Source organism: Xiphias gladius, chromosome 10 (assembly GCF_016859285.1).
Source record: "Xiphias gladius isolate SHS-SW01 ecotype Sanya breed wild chromosome 10, ASM1685928v1, whole genome shotgun sequence".
NCBI lineage: Eukaryota > Metazoa > Chordata > Actinopteri > Istiophoriformes > Xiphiidae > Xiphias > Xiphias gladius.
The window spans coordinates 17,783,738-17,804,427 of NC_053409.1; the positions used below are offsets into that span (position 1 = coordinate 17,783,738).

Genomic DNA, 20,690 nt, shown 5'->3' on the forward strand with positions numbered 1-20,690 from the left:
GAAAAGAAAACGGAGAGAAGTTTGGAGTGTGCTTGAACATCTACATGCAGGACTACAACTGGGGGTTATGTATTTGAAATGACCCTCCCAAAATACAGGCTGTTTTCTTTGTCATGCTCATTTTTATATAGATCCTTTATCCCAAGTGAAACCCAGGCCCGTGGAGTGTGCGTTTGGCTTCTGTGTCCACTTGTCCCCATTTTGCTTTCAGCCCTCATCCACCACTCTTGATTCAACGTTGAGGATTAGCTGGTTGGTGCGACTGCTTCCATCAAAACCAACCAACCAATGCGGGGGCCAAGGCATCTGTCTGCCACTGGAGGAATCGAGGGCGCTGACTGGTTGGTGGCAATCACCTGACCCAGGAACTGGTGACGCTGGTCACTGACATGATGCTGCAACGTTTCTTCACCATCATGTTAATGTAGGCCCTCATGATCTTGGTGATCTCTCCGACCTAAAGAGTAGAAAAACAAAAAAATTCAGTTTGTGCTGCACATAATGCATGTCTGCATTAATGTGTGGTTAAGTGCTAAAATATGAGTGTAAGATTTTGGATGGCATTCTGTTGGTCAGTCCACCACTTTGGTCCAGACTAAAATAGCTCAAATGTTAGATGAATTGACATGAAACTTTTACATTCATGGTCCCCAGAGGGTAAAAGAGAACTAAAAGGTAAACAATGAATAATGTTCTCTCACCAGTGGAGTCTCAAAGAACATCTCCCTTTCATCCACGATGATCTTGTAGGTGCAGGGCTGCGAAGCTCCAAAGAAGGTGATGTGTTCGTACTGGAAGGTCTCCAGAGGTTTAGGTTCGCCTCGTTTATACACAGACACATTGTCAGCACTCACACCTAGCCACAGGTCATGAGGAAAACCACCCTCCTTACACTGCAGAGAGAAGAGAGTAGAGATTTTAAAAGAAAACATTTCAAATTTTATTACGCCATCCATCTTCTCTTCTTATTCTCTCACCTCCACGTCGAACAGGGTAGATCCATATCCAGGCCACTCCTTAATGATGCTCATATATTTAAGCATGGCCTGGTGCTGGGGCATTCCCTGCAGCCGGGTCCACTTCTCCAGCACGCTGGTCCGTGTCGCAGACGTCTCCTCCTTCACCCACATCTCCAACATCTGCTCCTCCTCCACCTCAAAGGAGACAGGTCATCCAGTCAATGAAGAATATTCAGTCAAACTATCAATCAGTTATTCCACAGTACTTCTATTCAAATAAACAAAGAAATATTGGTTTGATTCTCAGAATGAAAATGCAAGCAGTCATTAAGAGGAATGAGTTCACCAAATTATGTTTTTGAATGCACCCTTTACAGTTTACATTTTTTGATGTATTTTTGCCATGTTACAAGATTCTGTTTGTTTCCATTCAGTTCCATACCATATGAAAATAAAGCAGTACTCATGCCACTTGCTTGAGTTATGTAATACTTGTGTAAGTCTGCATTTTTCTCTGTCATTGTTACATCATCAGTACATGGTAAAGCAGTTTAAGTGCTTTCAAAAAGTCCGCACTGCACAGTTTGCAAAGTAGTATGGTGTAATTCAAAGTATCCAGGGTTTTTAGTAAATGGGCTAAAACCTTCTGCTTCTTCAGTGAACCAGTCTTGAAGCTCCTCCTCAGGGTACCGTCCAGGAAGCTTGGGGTCTTTCGCTTCTCTGCCCCGACGCCCACACCTCCTGGTCCTCCTGCCAAGCCCTTCATGTCTCCCACCCCTCCTACCCCACCTACTCCAGCTCCACCGACAGCCCCCACGCCTGGTTTGGTGGAGTGGAGGATGCGATTGCGGAGACGTCCAATTGGGTAAACGCTTCCAAGGCTCCACCCGGCCCGACCTGCCCCGTCACCGTGGAGGTACTGGAGACGCAAAGCGGCCAGGTGCTGCAAAGTCTCCTCTGAGGCCGGGAAGTGACCACTTATCAGAGACTCATGAGCCTGAGAGAGAAAGAGACAGCAACGCATTTTACAGTATTTATTTGACCTTTTCTGAATAATCCCCCCTATTGTGGAGTAAATCTCACCTGTTCAAACATGAAAGCAAACTCCACTCCCTCTTTGGGCATGCTCTCCACATCCAAGAAGCAGTAGAGTTTGAAGTAGAGTTTCCATTCTCCTTCCTCCTCCTCTTCTTCACTACCTGCCAATCTGGAAAACATATACAGCAGAGTCAGGTAGAATCCCCATGCACAGGAAAATGAACCAAAACAACCATCAACAGCTAAACTGGCCAGTTTGAATCATCTCTAAATCAGCGTTTACACTAACATGATTTAACCCAACCAAACAATTGAGATCAGTGTAAATAGAATTCTCACGGATTAATGCCGAAAATGAGATACCGTTCAAACTTGGCCAGAACATCTGCCACGATCACTCTGCTCTCCAAAGCTCGGTCTGTGAAGGCGTTGTGTTCAAACAGAGAAAACAGGTTCTTGCTGTCCTCCATGGCCAGGCCTCTGATCAGCTTCTCCACAACCTGCAGCAGCAACATTAACACACAGATTAGTGTTCACTCTAAAATGTACTCATTTGATCTTGAACTGGAACTTAAATTTAGATTTCTCTTCAAAAATAATCGCAGATTATTTGCAGATGTTTTTTTTTCCCCACTTTTATGGTTTTTTTTTATTTTTTTCTACTTCTACTTTTCATGTTTTTTACTTTACAACTGTAGTACAACTTGATATGACATCTTTTGACCTCATTATCTTGAACACACTTTCCTTGATATATATTTTGTCACAATAAAAGAGGAAGGAAAGAGGGGAAAAGATCCCATAAATCAGGACACAATACTAGTGACGGTGGTTCCCCTCAGAATAAATGAGTGTATGACTGATGGATGGATATTACTCACTACACGTAGAGCGGTTAGTGCTACATAATCAAACACAGAGAACTATGTAGCAACTCTCTGCTAGCGCGGCTTTGATATTATCTTTCCAGTGTTGTACCTCCAGGCTGGAGAAGAAGATATGTCAGTGTATGTGTGTGTGTGTTTCTTGATGCGCACCTCTCCAGCTGTGGTGTGTGAATTGATGGAGATCTTGCAGGAGCCTCCTCCATGGCAGTACACGGTGGTGCTCATCTCCTGTCTCACCAGCAGGGCAGCGATCTCCTCCTGAGAGGGAACAAACTCACGAGTCTTGGTCTTCTTTAGGGATTCCCCGATGAAAGCAGCATAACGCTCGATCTCTGTGCCAGGATAACGCTCACGTACCCTGAATCAGATCACATCCACATTTATTCCATCTTTATTCCATGAACGACATATCAGAGAAGTACTACTATTGCAAACACACACCAACCTCTTGAGGTGGAAGCGGAGGTATCTGAGGATGGCTCGACTGGGCAGGAAGGTGCAGCTCATGCAGGTGAGCAGGTGCCAGTGTGCCCGATTGGCTGGGCTGTTCGGCTGAGGCACATGATTGGTCTGCTTGATCACCTGACAATATACCTGAAAAACAGAAATATGGATTGGATTTGAGAAATCTGAAGTTTTAATCAACCTTTAACAACAGATAGAAGTGTCAAATTTCTGCAGACACATTACGTTTCTTACATGTTATGGGGAAAAAGCACTGTGACACAACTACATATATGAAAAAAGTACATGATATTTGCAGGTAATACCAGGAAAAACTTTCTGCAATACTTGTAAAACTTATAATATCATTATAAGTAAAAAATAGAAGTTAAACTCTTAACAACTTATAATATATTTTCATAAAGCTCACAATACACACCACTGTGTTGCTCTATTAAATTTTAAGTCTGTTTCTAACTGTTTCTATAAACAAAAGTCGTTTTCTGCTAAGATTTTTGAGAAATTAAGTACCTCGTCCCTGAGAGGGCGCAGGTCCTGGCAGGTCTGCAGGATGCCCTGAATGATGGGCACCGTGTCTGCCAGAGTCTCCATCTCCTGCAGTGAGTTGAACACTCGCACCGCCTCGTCCTGCAGGCTGGCGTAACCCTGCTGCCTTTGCACTGCACGGTGAGAGACACAGAGAAGAAAAGGTGAGAAAAGACAGGAGAGACGTGATCGTGGTCATTGGTTAAACTGAGGATGACAGCGATAACAGTGATGATATACAAACGATTTTTTGTGATGGGTTTAGAGTAACGTAATAATAGAATATAGGATTGATATTCAGCCTCATGATCTATTTCAGTGTGAAACTGCAAACTGTGTGACAATAAAAGGCTTTAAGACCAGTCAGACCGAGGTACTTAATCTTCTTCATATTCGTGTACCTGAAGCAAAATTATTTATTCACTGAAAAGTAGATACTGAACTTGGTAAACACAGGTGGTTTATATCAGCTCATACAGGTTATAGCAGAAAGGAAAAGATGTTTTTTCACCTGCAGAGGACAGTAACAAATCCCGGAAGCTTTCTAATGCACACAAGAAGATGAGAAGCAGGATGAAGAGGAGGAGGGCAAGGAAAAAGAAAGAGCTGTTTTTAGGGGATGAGTTGCAGAGTTGGAGTTTTACTTACGGCTGGTGACCTCTCCATAGGGGAGCGGCAGTAGAGGAGAGTGCAGAGGATGCTGAGTGTATCTGAGGATGGGGTTTCTCCTGTACATCTGCTCCACTATGTCTGGGTTCACACTGTTCTCCTGAGGGGACACGAGGAGATTAAATTCAACTTATCAACACATTTCCGCTGATGAAATTTAAACGTTCTCTTACTGTGTCCGTGCGTGTTTGTGTGTTTTACCTTGATGTCTCTGATGAGCTGCAGAGTTGGAGTTTCTATGGGGGTCTTGCTGTCTATGACTCCCTGTACAGCCGCTGTCCATCTCATGGCCTCATTCAGCATCTTGGTGTAGAGTCGGTAGGAGTGCTTCCTCCCGTACACTATGATGTTCCAGTAACCTGTAAAAATTGTACTCAATCAGCATCTACTACTTGAAAATGAAACAAAAACATTTCCACTAAGGGGAGCAGACTTAGGTTTTATATCTGAGATATATTCTCTGTAATCTGGTTGAATGAAATCCAGTTACTGGTACATTTTTCATGTATAATTGCGCATGTAGTCCCTCACCTCCTATGTCAAATCCCTCATTAAATTGTCCTTTCTGTCTTTTCCCGTCATCCTCACCTGTCTCCCTGTGCACTCGTTCATCCGGCTGAATGACGGAGCAGAGGGAGTTGAGGACCAGAGTTCCCATCTTGGAGGAGTTTCGCTCTGAGCTCTTGTAGTAATCTAGGGAGTTGTGGGTCAAAACAAACCAGCGCTTCTTCAGCTTCAGGGAGGTGCTTTTAGCATTCGTCTTCATCTCCTTTTGGAGCCACCCTGAAATAGCAGAGAAGGACAAGCGGGGGGGAAAGAGGCAGAGAGACAAGGAAGAATGTAAATGATTATAACAGTGACAGCAGGGTTACGCAATAACTCAGTGTGAGTTTTGATTTTTTAAACATTACATTTTAAACATTTTAAACATTTTTTTTCTAATTATATAAACATCAACACCATATTTATAGTCTTACAGTTCCAAAAAGTACTAAAATCATACTATAGAAAAGTGCATGTAAAAGCTTATGAATATCCCTCCCCCCCCAAAAAAAACAGTTCTCACCTCTGACAAGGAACTCCTGCCCATCGATCCGGGCGTCTCCTTTGGGTTTCTGCAGCAGACTGATCCAGTGATGCATCTCCTCTGGTGTGTCGCTGTTACAGTGGATCACACGGTTGGCAGTGATGATGACGAAAGAGTTGGGCCTGCAAAGGTCAAGTGATAGACTTAGACCTTAAAATACTCAAGGGTTTTTTGGGGTTGTATAAATAAGATGGACATATCCATGTATGTTTGGAGAACATCAACGCACCAGCAGAACTGTTTAGAAATAAGCCCTCTCTCTTTCCTTTTAAGAAACTGTACTTGAGATTTTTTTATATTTTGAGATTTTTCGTTGACACCGAAAATCTTCTGCGATCAAATTGAGCGAATTTGAAAAAAGCTGTGCAAAGAATAAAATGGTCCCAGGCATGCTAAGTTAATCAGCATTTCCCTTCCTTTTTGATGATCAGTGCAACTTACCGATCAGGGTTGTCCGATGCACAAACAGAGTCAATCAGCCCAACGTCGAGAGTTCCCTGAAGGAGGAATGGAGAATGATTTAACACATGAACTAATGGTGCGCTATTAAACACATAAAAAGTTATGGGCGTCATGTTTTTAGAGACTGACCACGGCATTCTTTGGGTTGGCCTGTTCATGGGACATCTCCAGCAGCTGCTCAGGAGTGCACACACGCACCTTACTGAGGACATTAAACCACCCACTGCACAGAGACACAGAGGTGCTGTCACAAATTACACGACACCAGTCTACTCAGATATAAATAGTCACATGTTGCAGTTTTCTGCACAATGACTTAAGTCGCGACCGCACCTTGCATCCTCTGGTGACTCAGCAAACACCTGATAGGTCCTCTCATCTGTCACGATGTTCAGAGCGTTCTCCTTTTCGTGATTATCCACAATCTCCCTGCGCACAAACAAACAGGAAACAAATGCAGCTGTTGTCTAGAAAAGAAAGCAGTAGCGAATATGACAACGTGTGTGCGTGTGCTCTGGGGCCGGAGTTCCTTTGAATCATACTTGGCAGCCCGGATGTCGATGGTTCCCTTCAGCTTCTCCTCACTGTCATTCTCATAGTACATCAGCTTGCTGTCCCTCAGTACAAACCAGCGCATCTTCCAGTTTCTGAGGTAAAAAGAGACACAATGAAAATAAGGGCCAAGATAACACACTCTGGACATTAGGGAGTTTTATTTGACTTGGCTATAAATGACACGTGCACATTGAGGTTCAATTTCGACCTGCAATGCAACGAGAATTTGCTTCTTTATATAGAATACCTCTGGCTTATGAAGCATCTATGCAAGGGTGGAAGTAACTACTCACAAAATCCATATTAGTGCAATCTAAAAACTTTTCAATGTACTTGTAGTTCTTGAATAATAGTAATCTGTTTTATTTTCTTTTACACCTTCCTTTTTTTCACTTAAAACCATCCATGCTGAATCTTTTCCTCTCAGCCTTTTTAATTCATAAAGATGACATTCAACAGTGTCCTCTTTCCTCTTACAAGTAACTCAGTAACTTTTACTCTAAATACATTTCGAAAGACGAAAGATCTACTTTTTTAAGTATATCATCAACAAACGATAAGCATAATATCAGTAAAGTCACAGTACATCGGCTTGAGTAGGAGATTGTAGTTTTTCCAGTTCTGCAGAGGGTTTAAAGCTTCAAGTTAGACAAATAACCCGAATACTACAACAGAAAACTGATGTTAAGCAACTCAAGACGTATTAACCTGGTCATTCAGATATAATAAAGGCATGCCATTGAAGATAGTGAAAGGTCTTTCGAACAATTCTGCTAACATGCAACCATCAGTTAAAGTGTTCATTTCATGCAGAAATTAACTGGGGCCACACGAAAAGTGTCATACTATGAACTTTTAAAGAGTGAAGAAGAAAAGCACTGCCTTTAGCTAGGTGAAAGTGAAAATGTTCAACTCCTTTACTTTACAGTTTTTAAAGGATTTTCAAGGTTTGTAGGATCTTCTTAACCCCTTGGACAACTACATAATCAAACAACTGAAACCTTCACATCAGCAGAGACGTGGTTTCATTTAATTAGCATGCAGGCTTCACTCAGTAACAACTACAACAACCTCCGTGAGAGAGTGGAGAGGCCTCCTCCTTTCTTGTAGAGCCAGCCAGACTTCAGAGACTCTTGTTTGGACCGGAACCACATGAAGGTTTCATCTTTCAACACACACCAGCGCCTCCTCCACGGGATCATCAGGCCGGCTGAGGCAGCAAGGGGTTGGGGGGTGGGGGTGGGATTAGACTCATAAAAAAGCATTGAAGGTCAAATTTAAAAGGTAGTAAAGTTCTAACTTCAGAATAAGACCGACAACTTTTGAAAGAAAGTATTGAAACCCCTACTATATACTCACCCTTCATGTAGAGGTATCCATGGAAATATGGCGGTCCATTTCCATTAAGCAAAGTCACTCTGCCGTTTGTCACTTCTTCATCGGTGTCCATCATCCCATCGTGCTCGTCATCACTGTCTGCATACTGGAACAGCAAACGATAACATTAGTTGATAACTATTTTCATTTACTATGTCACATTTTCAGTTTATCACAATTCTGAGTAAAATTTTGAAAAACAAAAATTTTCACTGCATAGCTGCTCATACATATCTGCGTGCACGCGTGTGAGGATGCGTGTGAGTGTGTGTCCTCACAGAGTCGGAGCTGCCTCTGTAGGACTCGATGCTGGCGTTGGTGCAGGTCGACTTCCTCGGGTGCTCCTCGTCCGTCACGGCAGTGCTCCCGCGGTTGCTCCCGGATACGGAGCTATCGTCTCCAGCATTGACGGACCCCTCCTCCTCCTCCTGGTCATAATCCGACTCGGTGTCTGCCGGCATGCTGTAGATCGGCTCCTCCCCGTCCACCAGGCTCTCCACCATGCTTACCTTCCTCTCCGGCTCTGCCTTGGCTCCCTCTTTCTTCTCCCCTTCTCCCAGGGGAGGTGAAGGTGGTGGAGGAGGAGGAATTGGAGGTGGAGGGACAGCGGAGCCATCTCCAGGTGGAGGGAGTGGAGGAGGGGAAGGAATTCCAGCAACAGGTACACCGTCTGTGGGCAGAGGAGGTGGAGGAGGTGGTGCAGGAGGCACTGTCCCCTCAGCAAAGGCAGGCGGGGGAGGAGGGAGGTGAGCAAATATTTCCTGATCCATAGGAGCATCTGTCTCAGCAGGAGGAGGGAAGTCAGGGAGAGGGATGCACTCCTCCTCTGCATGGAAGCCCTCATCTACCTCCTCCTCTTTGGATGCACCTCTAGTGGCACTTGCCCCTTTCGGACTTTTCACCTCAGCAGCAGCCGTAGCTCCCACTGCTCCCAGCGAAGGATCCACACCTCCGAAGTTCAGGAGGTCGATGAGCTCTGTGGCCTTGCGAGATGCCTCCTTCTTCATCCGTTTGAGCTCGGCGTCCCGGCGCAGCTGCAGCTCCTGCTTGGAGGACTCACACAGCTGCGACACCTCGTCCTCTCTCTTCTTCTGCAAGCGCTCGATCTCTCGCTCCAACTGAAGGATCTCCTCCATCTGCCGGGCCTCATCCTGAAGAGAAGAGAGCGAGAAAGGTACATATTGAGCATCAAATATTGCTAAAAATGTCATTTCTAAGACTTTTTTTTTATTCTGAAAATATAAAGAAAGCAGAATGAGCAGCAACTTCCCTGGTGAGACTTTGAAAAAAACCCCACTTGCCTCTGACAATTTCGTGTTCTTCTCTGCTCCTTCATTCGCTTCCTCCTGCTCCCCTTCACCAATTGTTTTCTTCTCTTCTTCCTCTTTCTTCCTCTGCTCATCTTCCCTATTCTTCTTCTCCTCTCGGAGTTTTCGAACACGAGTACGTGCCACCTGACCACGCCTGTGTCTCTGCAGTACCAGAGCCGCCTTGCGTTGCTTCACGAATCGCCTGCGCTGGATGTGCGTTCGGAAGTGTTTCTGGAGGGTGACGACGCTGGCACGTACACACTTGAAATGCTTCCTGTGCACAAAATGGGAATAGACATAAGATACATTGAATAAGAACTAGCACATATATCTAATGCCAGTGTCACTGAGCTAGAACTTTGTTCTTAGATGCCCAAAATTTCAGTTGCTATTGGAAGGGTCTTACTTGGCAGAGAAAGTGAGAAGGTGAGCTCGGATTATCATGGCAGCTTGGCGTCGGACTTCATCCCTGTCTTTCTCTAAACGTTGCTCCAGAGACTCCTTCAGAAACACCTACAGAGCAAAGGTAAATTGTAACCACAAGAGGTCAGATACAATGTATAGAAAACCCCTTTAATTACTTTGGATTATGTTACTGGTGCTATTCAAAACTCCTGTCATTACTGATTTCTTGAGTCTGGAAGACTAAATCTTACCTTGGTCTTGCCTAACTGCCACTCCTTCTTGGTCTTGTCATATTTCATTAGAAGGTCTGTACTCCTCTTTTTATCATCTCCAGCTGCTGGTGCTTTTTCTTTCACAATAATCTTATACCTGGTAGGCAGAAAAGACAGGAGACGGAGAATGACAGATATAAGAAAAGAGAGATTTCAGCAACTTAAACAGAGGAAAAACAACAGGCAAGTCCGCAAAAGGCAATAAATTCAAAGACACTTACACAGACACACAAGTCACAAAAAAAAAAAAGAAAAACTAAAGAAAAATTCAGATTTTCAGATATTTACCGAGAGAAAAAGTCTTTGCAAGTTCTGCGGACGGGGAACCCAGCACGACGGATCTTCACAGTCTCCAGCATCCCAGAATACCTCAGCTGGTTCAGGACAACCTCGGGGTCAAACACATTTGGATTCTACAAGCAAAATTTGAAAAAAGGTTCAAGAATAAACTGATCATATGCAGTCATGCTCTGTGACAGTATTAATGTGAGTTTGAGAACCGCTGTAAGCAGGTTGACCTTTTCCATGTTGGGTTTAATGCAGCGAATGAAGAAAGGGTTGGATACACTCAGAGTGGCCATGAGAGCATGGAGGGAGTCCTGAGGAGACAGAGAAAGAGAAGAGAGGAGTTGTTAGCACTTTTCTACTGTATGTCCCTCTACCTGTCTTTTAGTATCAATGTATGTAAATTGCATTTACCACTCACCCTGAACTGGGAGCTCACAGTAGGTTTGCGTCTGGCTGTTCCCATCTTCTCCTCATTGTTCCTGCTGCCAACCTTCTCAAACAAGTCATAGATGAAGTCCAGTCTGTGAAGCAACAAGAAGATAACAGATTATACATCCACATATGATAAGATGTGTCAGTGGAAATGATGATGATAAAAACAACCGTTTTTCAAATATCCCCTTGATTTTTGGCCCTGAAAAATAGACATTTTCAGACGAGTAATAACTCTTTGCCTATACATTGTTTTGTAATATTCACAATATATTGCTATTAGGTGAAAATGTGACATTTGTTTCATGAGATTTTAGTTGAGTGTTTACAATTTTTTTAGGGAAAAAGTGGTCCTCAGACCTCTTTGGTTCCTGCCACCTTCAGACACTGTCATTTCTATGTTTTTCAATACTTGAAAAGTTAACATTCAGGAATTAGTTTGGATTATAGTTTTCACAATGGCAGTCTAATTTATCTCATTGTAATATGTAGAAAGAATTTGCATCAAAGATTCATAACAACTCAAAAAACTGGATAAACGTAAGATGTATTTACCTTTCAAAGCATTTCCTCTTTAAATGACTGAAATGAACCTATTACTTAATACTATCTCTGACTTATTGCAGTCCCAGTTTACTATTCATTTAGTGTATCTGGATGTCCTACCTGCTGTCCTTGAGCATGTTTAGGATGTCGTCTCTGAAGGTGTCTCTGTTCTTCTCCAAGATTCCTCTAACATCATACAAGACCTGAAAGACACACAGATCCATCATAAATTTCCCACACCTCACACAATAACACATGCAGTGTGTTGACATGAGGTGGCTAAGTTATGTATAACTCACCTCCCCTGCATAATGTTTGATACCAAACTGATGATCAGCAAGTCTGGGCTTGACATAGTACGGGTTAGTCTGTAGCGAACAAGAGAAATAATAACCCCACTAAAATATAACGTTGAACGGCAGCACGGCAGCTCAGCATTGTTGTGAATTATGCATGAAGTTCATGAAGAAATGTGTAAATAACGCACAGAGTGTCTGCTGTGCAACTTCTCCAGCAGAGTGAAGTCTGTTCCTTTGGGGAATCGACTCTCTTCATTCACTAGTGCCAGCAAGCCCAGTTTCTAAGAGAGAGAGAGGGGGGGGGCATCATGTTATTGCATCATCTTTATGAAATCAGCACCACTTTCTGAGACGTCAGTCCAACATTATTAGTTCAGTTTCCAGAAAGCAACTGGGGCAGGCATCCAATACAGCTCTTAACTGACAGGAAAATAGGTTTTATTTTAACCCACTTCCACCCAGCTCTGTTTGGGAAAAGCCTTTTAAGTTTGGCTCGGCAACATCATTATGTTAAATTGAATATGACTGTTCTGGGTAAGCATTTCAACTTCCCTGGCCACATGCCCGGAAGATATTTGGAATATTTGTTAAAAAAAAAAAAAAAAAAAATGCTGCACTAACTCTTTAACTTTATTACAACTCTAAACACGGTTTATGTAACAAGTTGCGTAATAGCAGTTTCTTACTTTTTCTATAAGGTCAAGACATTCTGCGTTGTCCATCCAGTCTATGGCATCCCACTGAACACCCTCCCTGTGGAGAGTGAACCCAAACAATCACGCATGGAAAACTGGTGTACAGTGTTTCTTTAACTTCGTATCACCGCTGTACATACTCAACAAAACACTGGTTAAACAAAACAAAGGGTCTACGGCCATGCTAGGCACATTGGGGGCTTTGGGCTAAATGCTAACTTCAGCATGATAACATGCACGGAATGACTATGTTACCATGCTGATGTTCAGCGGGTATAATGTTTCTCATGTTCACAATCTGGGTTTAGCATGTTAGCATAAAGTCATTTGCTGACGAGGTCTAAACCCAAAGTTCAGCTGGGGCTAAAAACAAACATTTAACCTGCATATTTGTTAGAAAGATTATGTGGCTGCACAGGGAACTAGGAGGACGGAGTTGTACTCCACCCACACTCCTGCGCTAACATGGCACTGGCATACAAAATGAACAAAACGTACAATTATATTCTCAAACTCAGCAGGTTGGGTAAAATTAGAGCATAATTCAAATTGAATTTGTTCTCAATTGTCTCTATAGTCAATCTGCATTTCCTGAATGAATAAAGTTTAATTAACTAAATTACTTCATCTGACTATTTTTATGCACATACAAGAATGCTATGCGGCCTGAAAATGACTTTGCTGGATCCACATTCTATTCATGTGGTGAACGAACTGCATTTTGTGAACAATATTGTTTGAACCTAATGTTTTTAATTGTGTCCCCTTAGAGGTATTATATACTTATATAATTGTTACATTAATTTCAATGATCGAACAATTAGGTTGTTCTGTGTAAGTGTTTGCTTGTGCCGGCTTGTATAGATATATGTAGAAGTGCACCTGTTGTACTCTAGCTGCTCCAGGGAGAAGATATGCTTATTGAAGTACTCCTGAAGTTTCTCATTGGCGTAGTTGATGTTAAACTGCTCAAACCGATTAACCTGGAAGAAAGGTGACACCCATCTTATATAGAGATCTGCACCTGCTCCGACGTTGATGAGTGAAATCCATATGCTCATAGTAGAATATGCAGAAGATTTGCCAGAGTCTCAAATGAAATATTAGAGTTCTTACCTCAAAATTCTCAAAGCCAAAGATGTCGAGGATGCCTATGGATTTGAAGTTCTCCTTCCCTTTGATTTTCTGATTGATCTTGAGGATGATCCAGGAGAAACACTGGGAATATAACGCCATGGCAACAGAGTCCCGGGAATCCACAGCCTGCAACGATGAGAAAGAAACCCGAGGGATTGTCAGGATGGGTGTGTGAGTGTCGGGAAGAGGCAGAGATCGATCTATACAGGGAGAATAAATGTGTGTAAACGTTTGTGCGTACATACAAGTACATATGTACGTATATACCTGCTCTATAGTGAGTGGGGAGCAGATTTCCTCTCCTCTGAGTATTATGGATCGCTGAGTCAGGACTTCAGACAGCTGGAAGGCGTCCAGGCCCAGCAGCTCACTGGCATCACTGACCACTGGAAACATGGAGAAAGATGTGTTATAACTCTACACTTTATCTATCTCAGTTTTAATGTTCTCACTCACTTTTACGTGAGGCATTCACTGACCTTGCTTAGTGGTGATCTGGGCACCTCCTGCAGTCATGAACTCGATGTTTCCTAGCTGTAAGACTCCTGACAGTAGCTTGAACATGTCTCTGATCTCGTCCTCTGTGAACTCTAACACCTTCAGTGCCTCCTGTGCAGAGAAAAGCACATGCAAAGGGATTATGCACTGCCGGGAGTAGGGGTGCTTGTATTATAAGCACTTTTTTTTCAGTTCTTTGCTAGCAAAGTTCAGTCTTTACCTTAATGTATCTGTGACAGGGAGGATCAGGACAATATATTAACTGATTCTACATTAGAGCACCAATTCACAGATGTTTGATAAATGCTGATTGATATTTCAGCTTTACAAACATGTCATACTGTAGACCTCATGGTGCAATACCAAATATTCCCAAGTTTTTACTGTAAGAACTCAGAAATCAAGTCCCCTTAATTTGTTAACTTTGTAGCTATGATTATCTGATATCAGAGATCCCAAATACGGGTTACAATTTCTACAGAATGTTTTTGTGTTCTCTAAATCTCATGGGAATCTGTTCATATATCTTTAACATACCCTGCTGTGAATCACAACGAAAGGATAAACAACCTCCCTGGCAGAGGTCGTAACATAAAGGGCAGTGTCTCCATTTTCAGCCATTCGTGACTATGGTATTCATAATGCTATCATATCAGGAGCTAACTAATTAACTAACTTACACAGGAAAAATGTAACAGAATGGTCAGTATAACTTGTGTGTTATATTGTTGAGTGAGGTGGACTGATTTCAGCTTGAGATCATTTCTGCCTCCAGAGCAACTTTCCCTCTGACAAAAGTTTTATAATACTCCGGTCTACTTGAAGAATATTGGACACAGTCAAAAACAAACAGAGTGACGCAGATAAACTGACCATAACGCTGTTAAACAGCTCTTTGTCATTCAGGCTCTTGTCCTTCAGACAGCCTGACTGGCTGAGGTAGTGGAAAGATTCAGCGGGGTCCTCGAGGAAGTAGAGGCCTGTTGAGGAAATATATAATGTCAGTGTGAAAATTATACAACAAACAAACTTTTCTTGATTAGAACTGTATCTGTGTTGACTGTGTTGAGTTCAAGTGCATTTCATACAGTTATCTCCAGTATGCCAATTTTATTTGTGAATCATAGTAAGCATGTAATCATGTAAAGCCAAAGATACATAGGTTTCAGTGGAAAAAATGTGTAGTTTTTAAAGGACAATGCTGATATTAACTGAGATTTTCTTACTTTTATGCTCTTTGTTAGCTCCCGCCAGCAGAGCATAGAAGATGTGGTAGTTTCGTTCTCCAGGGTTTTGTCGCACAACGCGGTTCTACAGAACAATCAATCCAGCAAAGCCTCTATTAATATTTCATTATGATTTACTATGCAAGACAAACAAAGTCAGTAGAAATAAGTTTAAACTTGACATGATCAGGCTGCAGCCCCAGACATGGTTACCTTTTCCAGTAAATCTGAAAGGTAGAGAGTCAAGGAAACAACCTTCAAGCCTGAGCCGCATATTATGCACATTATTGTCTCTGCTTATACTGATATATCTCATACAAATATGCCTATTTTGTGTAAAAATAAGGATACAGTCGATGACGCAGCCTCCCTGGATGTTGCCGCCCTCAGAGAAGTGAAGCTGGATGAACTTCCCAAAGCGACTGGAGTTGTTGTTGTAAACGGTCTTTGCATTACCAAACGCTTCCATGATCGGACTGCAAGGAAAACAAAAACCTGACGTCAGTGTATTTAGTTTTTTTCTGCATGTATCTGTGCATGACATTTAGAATATAGTACGCCAACTGTGTGCTGCAGAGGATGCTCCCTCGTCAATCGCATTTTTCCAAAAGCAACAATGTTTTACTGACCTTTACTTATCTAGGAAATCTTGACTGAGGAAGCATGCTCTTTTTCAGAATGCTCTGCTTCCTATTAATACAATTACACACATCCCTAAATGCCAAATACAAACACTGCTTACTCACCTCTCCCACAGTATCTGGGCTTCGGCAGTAATCAGAGCTGCGGACTTGAGACTGGGGCTTGACTGCTACTCCCCACAGACTTGACTTTACTTAAGACTTAGAAACAAAATCCTTCAAATCTCACATTTTGACCTGCTAAAATTTGGAACGACAGAATAGTGCCTTCAATGTTTAATAATTACGGCTACACACTGAATGGACAAAAAAATATTGATATTACATGTCATTTTAGTGGTCAGCATTAGAGCGGCAACGAATAGTTGATTAGTGGATTGACAGAAAATTTAGATAATTGAATAATTGTGTGGTTATTTTAAGCAAAAGTATTCTCAGGTCCCAGTCTCTCTAATGTGGTGTTTTGCTGCTTTTCTCTGTTTTGCCTTACTGCAAACTGAATACCTTTGGGTTTTGAAGTGTCGATCAGACAAAACAAGCGACTAGTTTACTTCAGTCACTTGAAACCTGATCAGGATTTCTTTCGAAATTACTTTAGCCTCAACGGAGTAAACATACTTATATAAGACTCAAGATTTGACCTGGTCTTCTCCCAAAACACTCGTGCGGTAATAGCAGTGGGAAGGTGAAGTGCGTGTTCTTCACCTCATCAGTATGTACCTGCTCTGAACGATGGCCTGCTCCACACGTGTGGTTTTCTCTGATGGAGGAGTCCCGGCTGATTTTTGGCTCATCACCGACAGGAACTGCAGCAACAGTTTAGTGCTCTCCGTCTTCCCTGCACCTGATTCACCACTGGAGCACGCGCACACACACACACACGCACACACACACACACACACACACACACACACACACACACACACACACGCACACACGCACACACACACACAACGGGTTTTAATTAAATATACTGTGACCTTCTCTGACATTCCCATATCTCAAACTGGACCAGTTCTTTAATTGATATTGAGGTTTGCTACCTTCAGCAATCTTGCATTAGGTCCCAGTCTATCTCAATCAGGATACCAAGTGAGACAAAGACTGAGAGTAATGAAAGCATGACGAGATGTCTGACCCTACAACCAGGTCAAGCCAGTAAAGCAAACCGGGCCAGGGGCGGTTAATCAACTTCACCTAGTGGGCTTTTTTTTAAATTAGTGGCAGGAGGCTGTTCATTCATATTCACTATCAAAGGGAGACACGACAGCGATTTTATCCTCTAATTCTTATTCAGCTGACAAAATTCAATATTTAGAATCGACTCTTTGAACTTGATCTTCGCCCTCCCGAATGAACCACTCAAACCAATGACTGAAATGTGGCGACAAACTTGATTTTTCCGTATGTGCAACAGCTGCCACTGTCTGGCTGTCTCTGCATGGGCTCCAAGGGTGAAAAAGACATTTAAATGAACATATTCTAGTGGTTTGATGTTCATGATGTGATAGACACAACAGATGCTTGTTTGTAATTAAATTAGTCTAAACAACAGCCAGATTACCATAAAAATTGCTGTGGATGTTGTGTTGACACCCGAATTTTGATCTGTTGTCACCATCAGACATATTTCCTTTTTAACTAACACTTTAATCCATAAAAGGGTTTCTGTAACATTATAGCTGAATCTATAGCTTCTATATTACACATATTAATGTTTGTCTGCCTTGTTTGTTGGCTGTGAGCACATGTAAACAAGAAGTGGATCTGTAATTTTCTGAAATCCTGCTGAAACCTCGCTAACCTGTAGGCAAAGCTCACCATATAAGGAATAGTTCAACAAATTAGCTCATTCGCCTTCTTGCGCAGAGTTAGATGGAAAGATTGATACCACGCTCATGTCTGTGAAGTAAATATGAAGCCGCAGTTGCAGCTGGTTAGCTTAGCTTAGCGCAATGACTGGAAACAGGGGGAAACAGCTAGCCTAGCTCTGGTCAATGGTAACAAATACACAGTATTTGTGTAAACAGCTTGTTACTTTCAAATGAACAGAAGAACTTGGAAAATGTCTTTTTTTTTATATTTTCACAGTATCTTTAAACTTTAATATAAAAGTGTAATTTACACCTTTCTTTATCACATCTACACTGTAATTTACTGGTTTATTTCACTGTTTCGTTGTTTTTTTTATGGGCTATTCATATTGTATAAAGACATTATTTGCATCATTGTACATATACAGATGAACATTTTTTCGGTATGTTACAGTAACTGCAGTATTAATGTTACTGACTGACATTAGACATCAGCTGGGTTATAAAAGGTACCACACATAAATGTATTTCCCTTACGCTAAGCTAAGCTAACCGGCGGCTGGCTGTAGGTTCACATTGAACAGGCAGATACGAGAGTGGTATATATCATCTCATCTAATCTCAGCAAGAAATTGAATGAGCGTATGTCCCATTATGTTGAACCTGTATTTTAAATATACATTCAGACTGGATGCAGAGACATAAAAAATGCATGTGTAACTCCGGGTAAGTAGGACAGTAGGAATAGCTGGACTGGAAAAAAATGGAAGTACCCTCATGTCCAGTGCACGCTGGGATACGCTGCAGTCCCCTTAGAGCATAATCAGTATAACCACTTACTGTATAGAAAATGGATGGATGGACTAACTTGTCTTTTAACGGACAGGCATGAGGCCAGGAGGGATAAATTAGGACCAAACCAGTTAATTACCAGTGATATGCGTAAACTCACCTGATGAGGACGCACTGGCTGTCGTGCCGTTTCCAGATGCAGCGGTAGCATTCGTTGGCCACAGCGAAGATGTGTGGTGGGAGCTCCCCTAGATGGTGCTTGGAGTAAAGGTCCACCCTCTCTGGGTCATACAGACCCGAGATCTGCTTGTAGGGGTTGACGGCTGCCAGGATGCTGCCAATATTAGTCTGAAAACAGTCAAAATGTGATGTTTATCTTTGCATCATATTTGAACCCTTAGTATCTTTTCCTTTTATCTATTATCCTCTTTCCTTTTCTTCTGCTGTCGGTTTTTTCCCCCCCATTTCTCTCCATTTCAAATCTACAGACGTAAACAAGCAGCCACTTACACACCTAAAAGCAAAGACACACATATGCAGACGACGACTCTGGAACACATACAGTGTTGAAGCAGTCTTGTGTTGATATTAATCTGGATTGGCGGAACAATCCAATCTGGATTGGAAAACAGCAGGGTGGAGATATGACAGCAGGAGTGGTGAGTGACACACCACCAGATTTTTATTAGAAAGCTGAGGTCAGTAATAGGAGTAATATGATAAAGGAAGGAGGCCAGATTTCCGTTTTGAATTATTTGCGCCGTAACAGTCACCTTTTTTTCTATCTTTCTGCTTAAGAAAACTTGAGGTCAGTATCCCCTCCATCGTGTCATATTACCCTCTCTTTACATTTTGTGTACTACACACATATACAAATGTGCTAAAGGTCACACATACACATGAATGCATGAACTCACAGTGACCCAGAAAGCCGACCCACACAGGGAAAATTCTTATGATCAGCTTAAGGGAAATCCGTGTAGGGACAATATTTCATCATCGAGATCAGGTCACATCCAGGGAGGCTGTTACTGGTCTGTCGTCTGGTAATCCTCAGGTTTCCAGGCTTTCCAAATGTGTGACTTTCAACCCATCTTAACCGTGATCAAAATGTACAGGTTTTATATATGTGTTCTTAGCTTTGATCATAATTAACTGATTTCGATAACAATTTTATAACTGCAAGCAGAGATCCTTGTCTTTTCAAGTCATCCATGGTCATGGGTGAGATGTTTTATGGGCATCAGCTAATGCATCCATTCCTTACTGAAAGATAAACATGAGCAAATTGCTACAGCTATTCATTTCCCTTGTGATTATGAGTCAATTATGGGATCTGAGAGAGACTGCAGAGCATTTTGATACTACAGTGTATCAGACGTCTGTAAACAATCGAAGATCATGCATGTGTTTGTTACTGTTCTTAGTGTGTTGTCATTCGGTTTGTCTACGCTGCTAAATCAATACTTTTTTTTATCGGAATGACTGTCATTTTTCGCGCAGGGTGTATGCTTTAGCAAATGGTCAGCCGCAATTTTTTTATTGGTTAATTCTGCCAGTGGTGCGAGATAATTCAAGTTGTTTCGGATGTAGCAGTTTCAGTAATGTTCTACAGAAATGACTGTTGTCTCTAAACAATTGGAATACGCCAATCATTTAAATACACTAGTATTTAACAAGACACACACATAAGCTACACACACACACACCATGCGCCTACACGTTCAGTTCACTCACATAGATGTTGTCCTTCTGGTAGCGCTGGTACAGGTTGTGCATGATGGCAGCCTCGTGCAGCTCGGCCAGTGCTGACATGTCCTCCACCCCGTCGATGCTGGACTGGTGCATGGCATACACCCGCTCCCTGGTAACCTCGGCCTGCTGCAAGTACAAAACCTGGGACACAACAAGGCACACAGACTGTCACTTATCAGCACTTTATGATGTTGGTCGAATTCCCTGAGTTACTGTGTGTTGTACTGGAATGTTGTAATTTGCTTTTCTCCAGTACCAACGTTTACCTCAACCTGCTACATCTATCTTCACTTCAGTTTCCTACCTTTTCCAACCACAGCTTTCAATAATCTTGAGAAAACACCTGGACTTGTTGCGGTCATACTCGCGAGAACTTTACAAAACAAGGGACGAAGGGCTACTCGGATCTGACAACGATGTAACCTAAACCAGGTGCCCCTGACGGTAGGAAACCAATGTCCACAAGAAAAAAACTAATCCCCCCCCCCCCAAAAAAAAATACTGAACATGAAAGAGTCTTCCTCAGGGTCAGACTGTTTATTGTATCTCATCAGAT

General features: G+C 42.3%; 1 protein-coding gene across 1 annotated transcript in view; it reads right to left on the reverse strand.

Moving 5' to 3' along the window:
- Nucleotides 1-352: 352 nt before the first annotated feature.
- myo10l1 (myosin X, like 1) overlaps nt 353-20,690 on the reverse strand; it is a 37,335-nt gene continuing 16,997 nt past the window's right edge. The window contains exons 3-45 of the mRNA XM_040137728.1: nt 20,117-20,275; nt 18,540-18,727; nt 16,494-16,628; nt 15,484-15,608; nt 15,346-15,359; nt 15,133-15,217; nt 14,780-14,886; nt 13,888-14,017; nt 13,676-13,794; nt 13,388-13,534; nt 13,154-13,254; nt 12,263-12,329; nt 11,765-11,857; nt 11,577-11,645; nt 11,398-11,480; nt 10,718-10,820; nt 10,530-10,610; nt 10,300-10,424; nt 9,991-10,108; nt 9,741-9,847; nt 9,326-9,608; nt 8,692-9,175; nt 8,439-8,640; nt 8,303-8,399; nt 8,007-8,130; nt 7,719-7,857; nt 6,635-6,739; nt 6,426-6,521; nt 6,222-6,315; nt 6,072-6,127; nt 5,610-5,752; nt 5,132-5,326; nt 4,745-4,902; nt 4,523-4,643; nt 3,860-4,008; nt 3,330-3,478; nt 3,035-3,242; nt 2,361-2,497; nt 2,043-2,166; nt 1,603-1,956; nt 978-1,154; nt 702-893; nt 353-457 (exon numbers count right to left, since the gene is read on the reverse strand). Coding sequence (XP_039993662.1) covers nt 353-457; nt 702-893; nt 978-1,154; nt 1,603-1,956; nt 2,043-2,166; nt 2,361-2,497; nt 3,035-3,242; nt 3,330-3,478; nt 3,860-4,008; nt 4,523-4,643; nt 4,745-4,902; nt 5,132-5,326; nt 5,610-5,752; nt 6,072-6,127; nt 6,222-6,315; nt 6,426-6,521; nt 6,635-6,739; nt 7,719-7,857; nt 8,007-8,130; nt 8,303-8,399; nt 8,439-8,640; nt 8,692-9,175; nt 9,326-9,608; nt 9,741-9,847; nt 9,991-10,108; nt 10,300-10,424; nt 10,530-10,610; nt 10,718-10,820; nt 11,398-11,480; nt 11,577-11,645; nt 11,765-11,857; nt 12,263-12,329; nt 13,154-13,254; nt 13,388-13,534; nt 13,676-13,794; nt 13,888-14,017; nt 14,780-14,886; nt 15,133-15,217; nt 15,346-15,359; nt 15,484-15,608; nt 16,494-16,628; nt 18,540-18,727; nt 20,117-20,275 — 6,048 coding nt within the window. The remainder of the gene's footprint in view (nt 458-701; nt 894-977; nt 1,155-1,602; nt 1,957-2,042; nt 2,167-2,360; nt 2,498-3,034; nt 3,243-3,329; nt 3,479-3,859; nt 4,009-4,522; nt 4,644-4,744; nt 4,903-5,131; nt 5,327-5,609; nt 5,753-6,071; nt 6,128-6,221; nt 6,316-6,425; nt 6,522-6,634; nt 6,740-7,718; nt 7,858-8,006; nt 8,131-8,302; nt 8,400-8,438; nt 8,641-8,691; nt 9,176-9,325; nt 9,609-9,740; nt 9,848-9,990; nt 10,109-10,299; nt 10,425-10,529; nt 10,611-10,717; nt 10,821-11,397; nt 11,481-11,576; nt 11,646-11,764; nt 11,858-12,262; nt 12,330-13,153; nt 13,255-13,387; nt 13,535-13,675; nt 13,795-13,887; nt 14,018-14,779; nt 14,887-15,132; nt 15,218-15,345; nt 15,360-15,483; nt 15,609-16,493; nt 16,629-18,539; nt 18,728-20,116; nt 20,276-20,690) is intronic.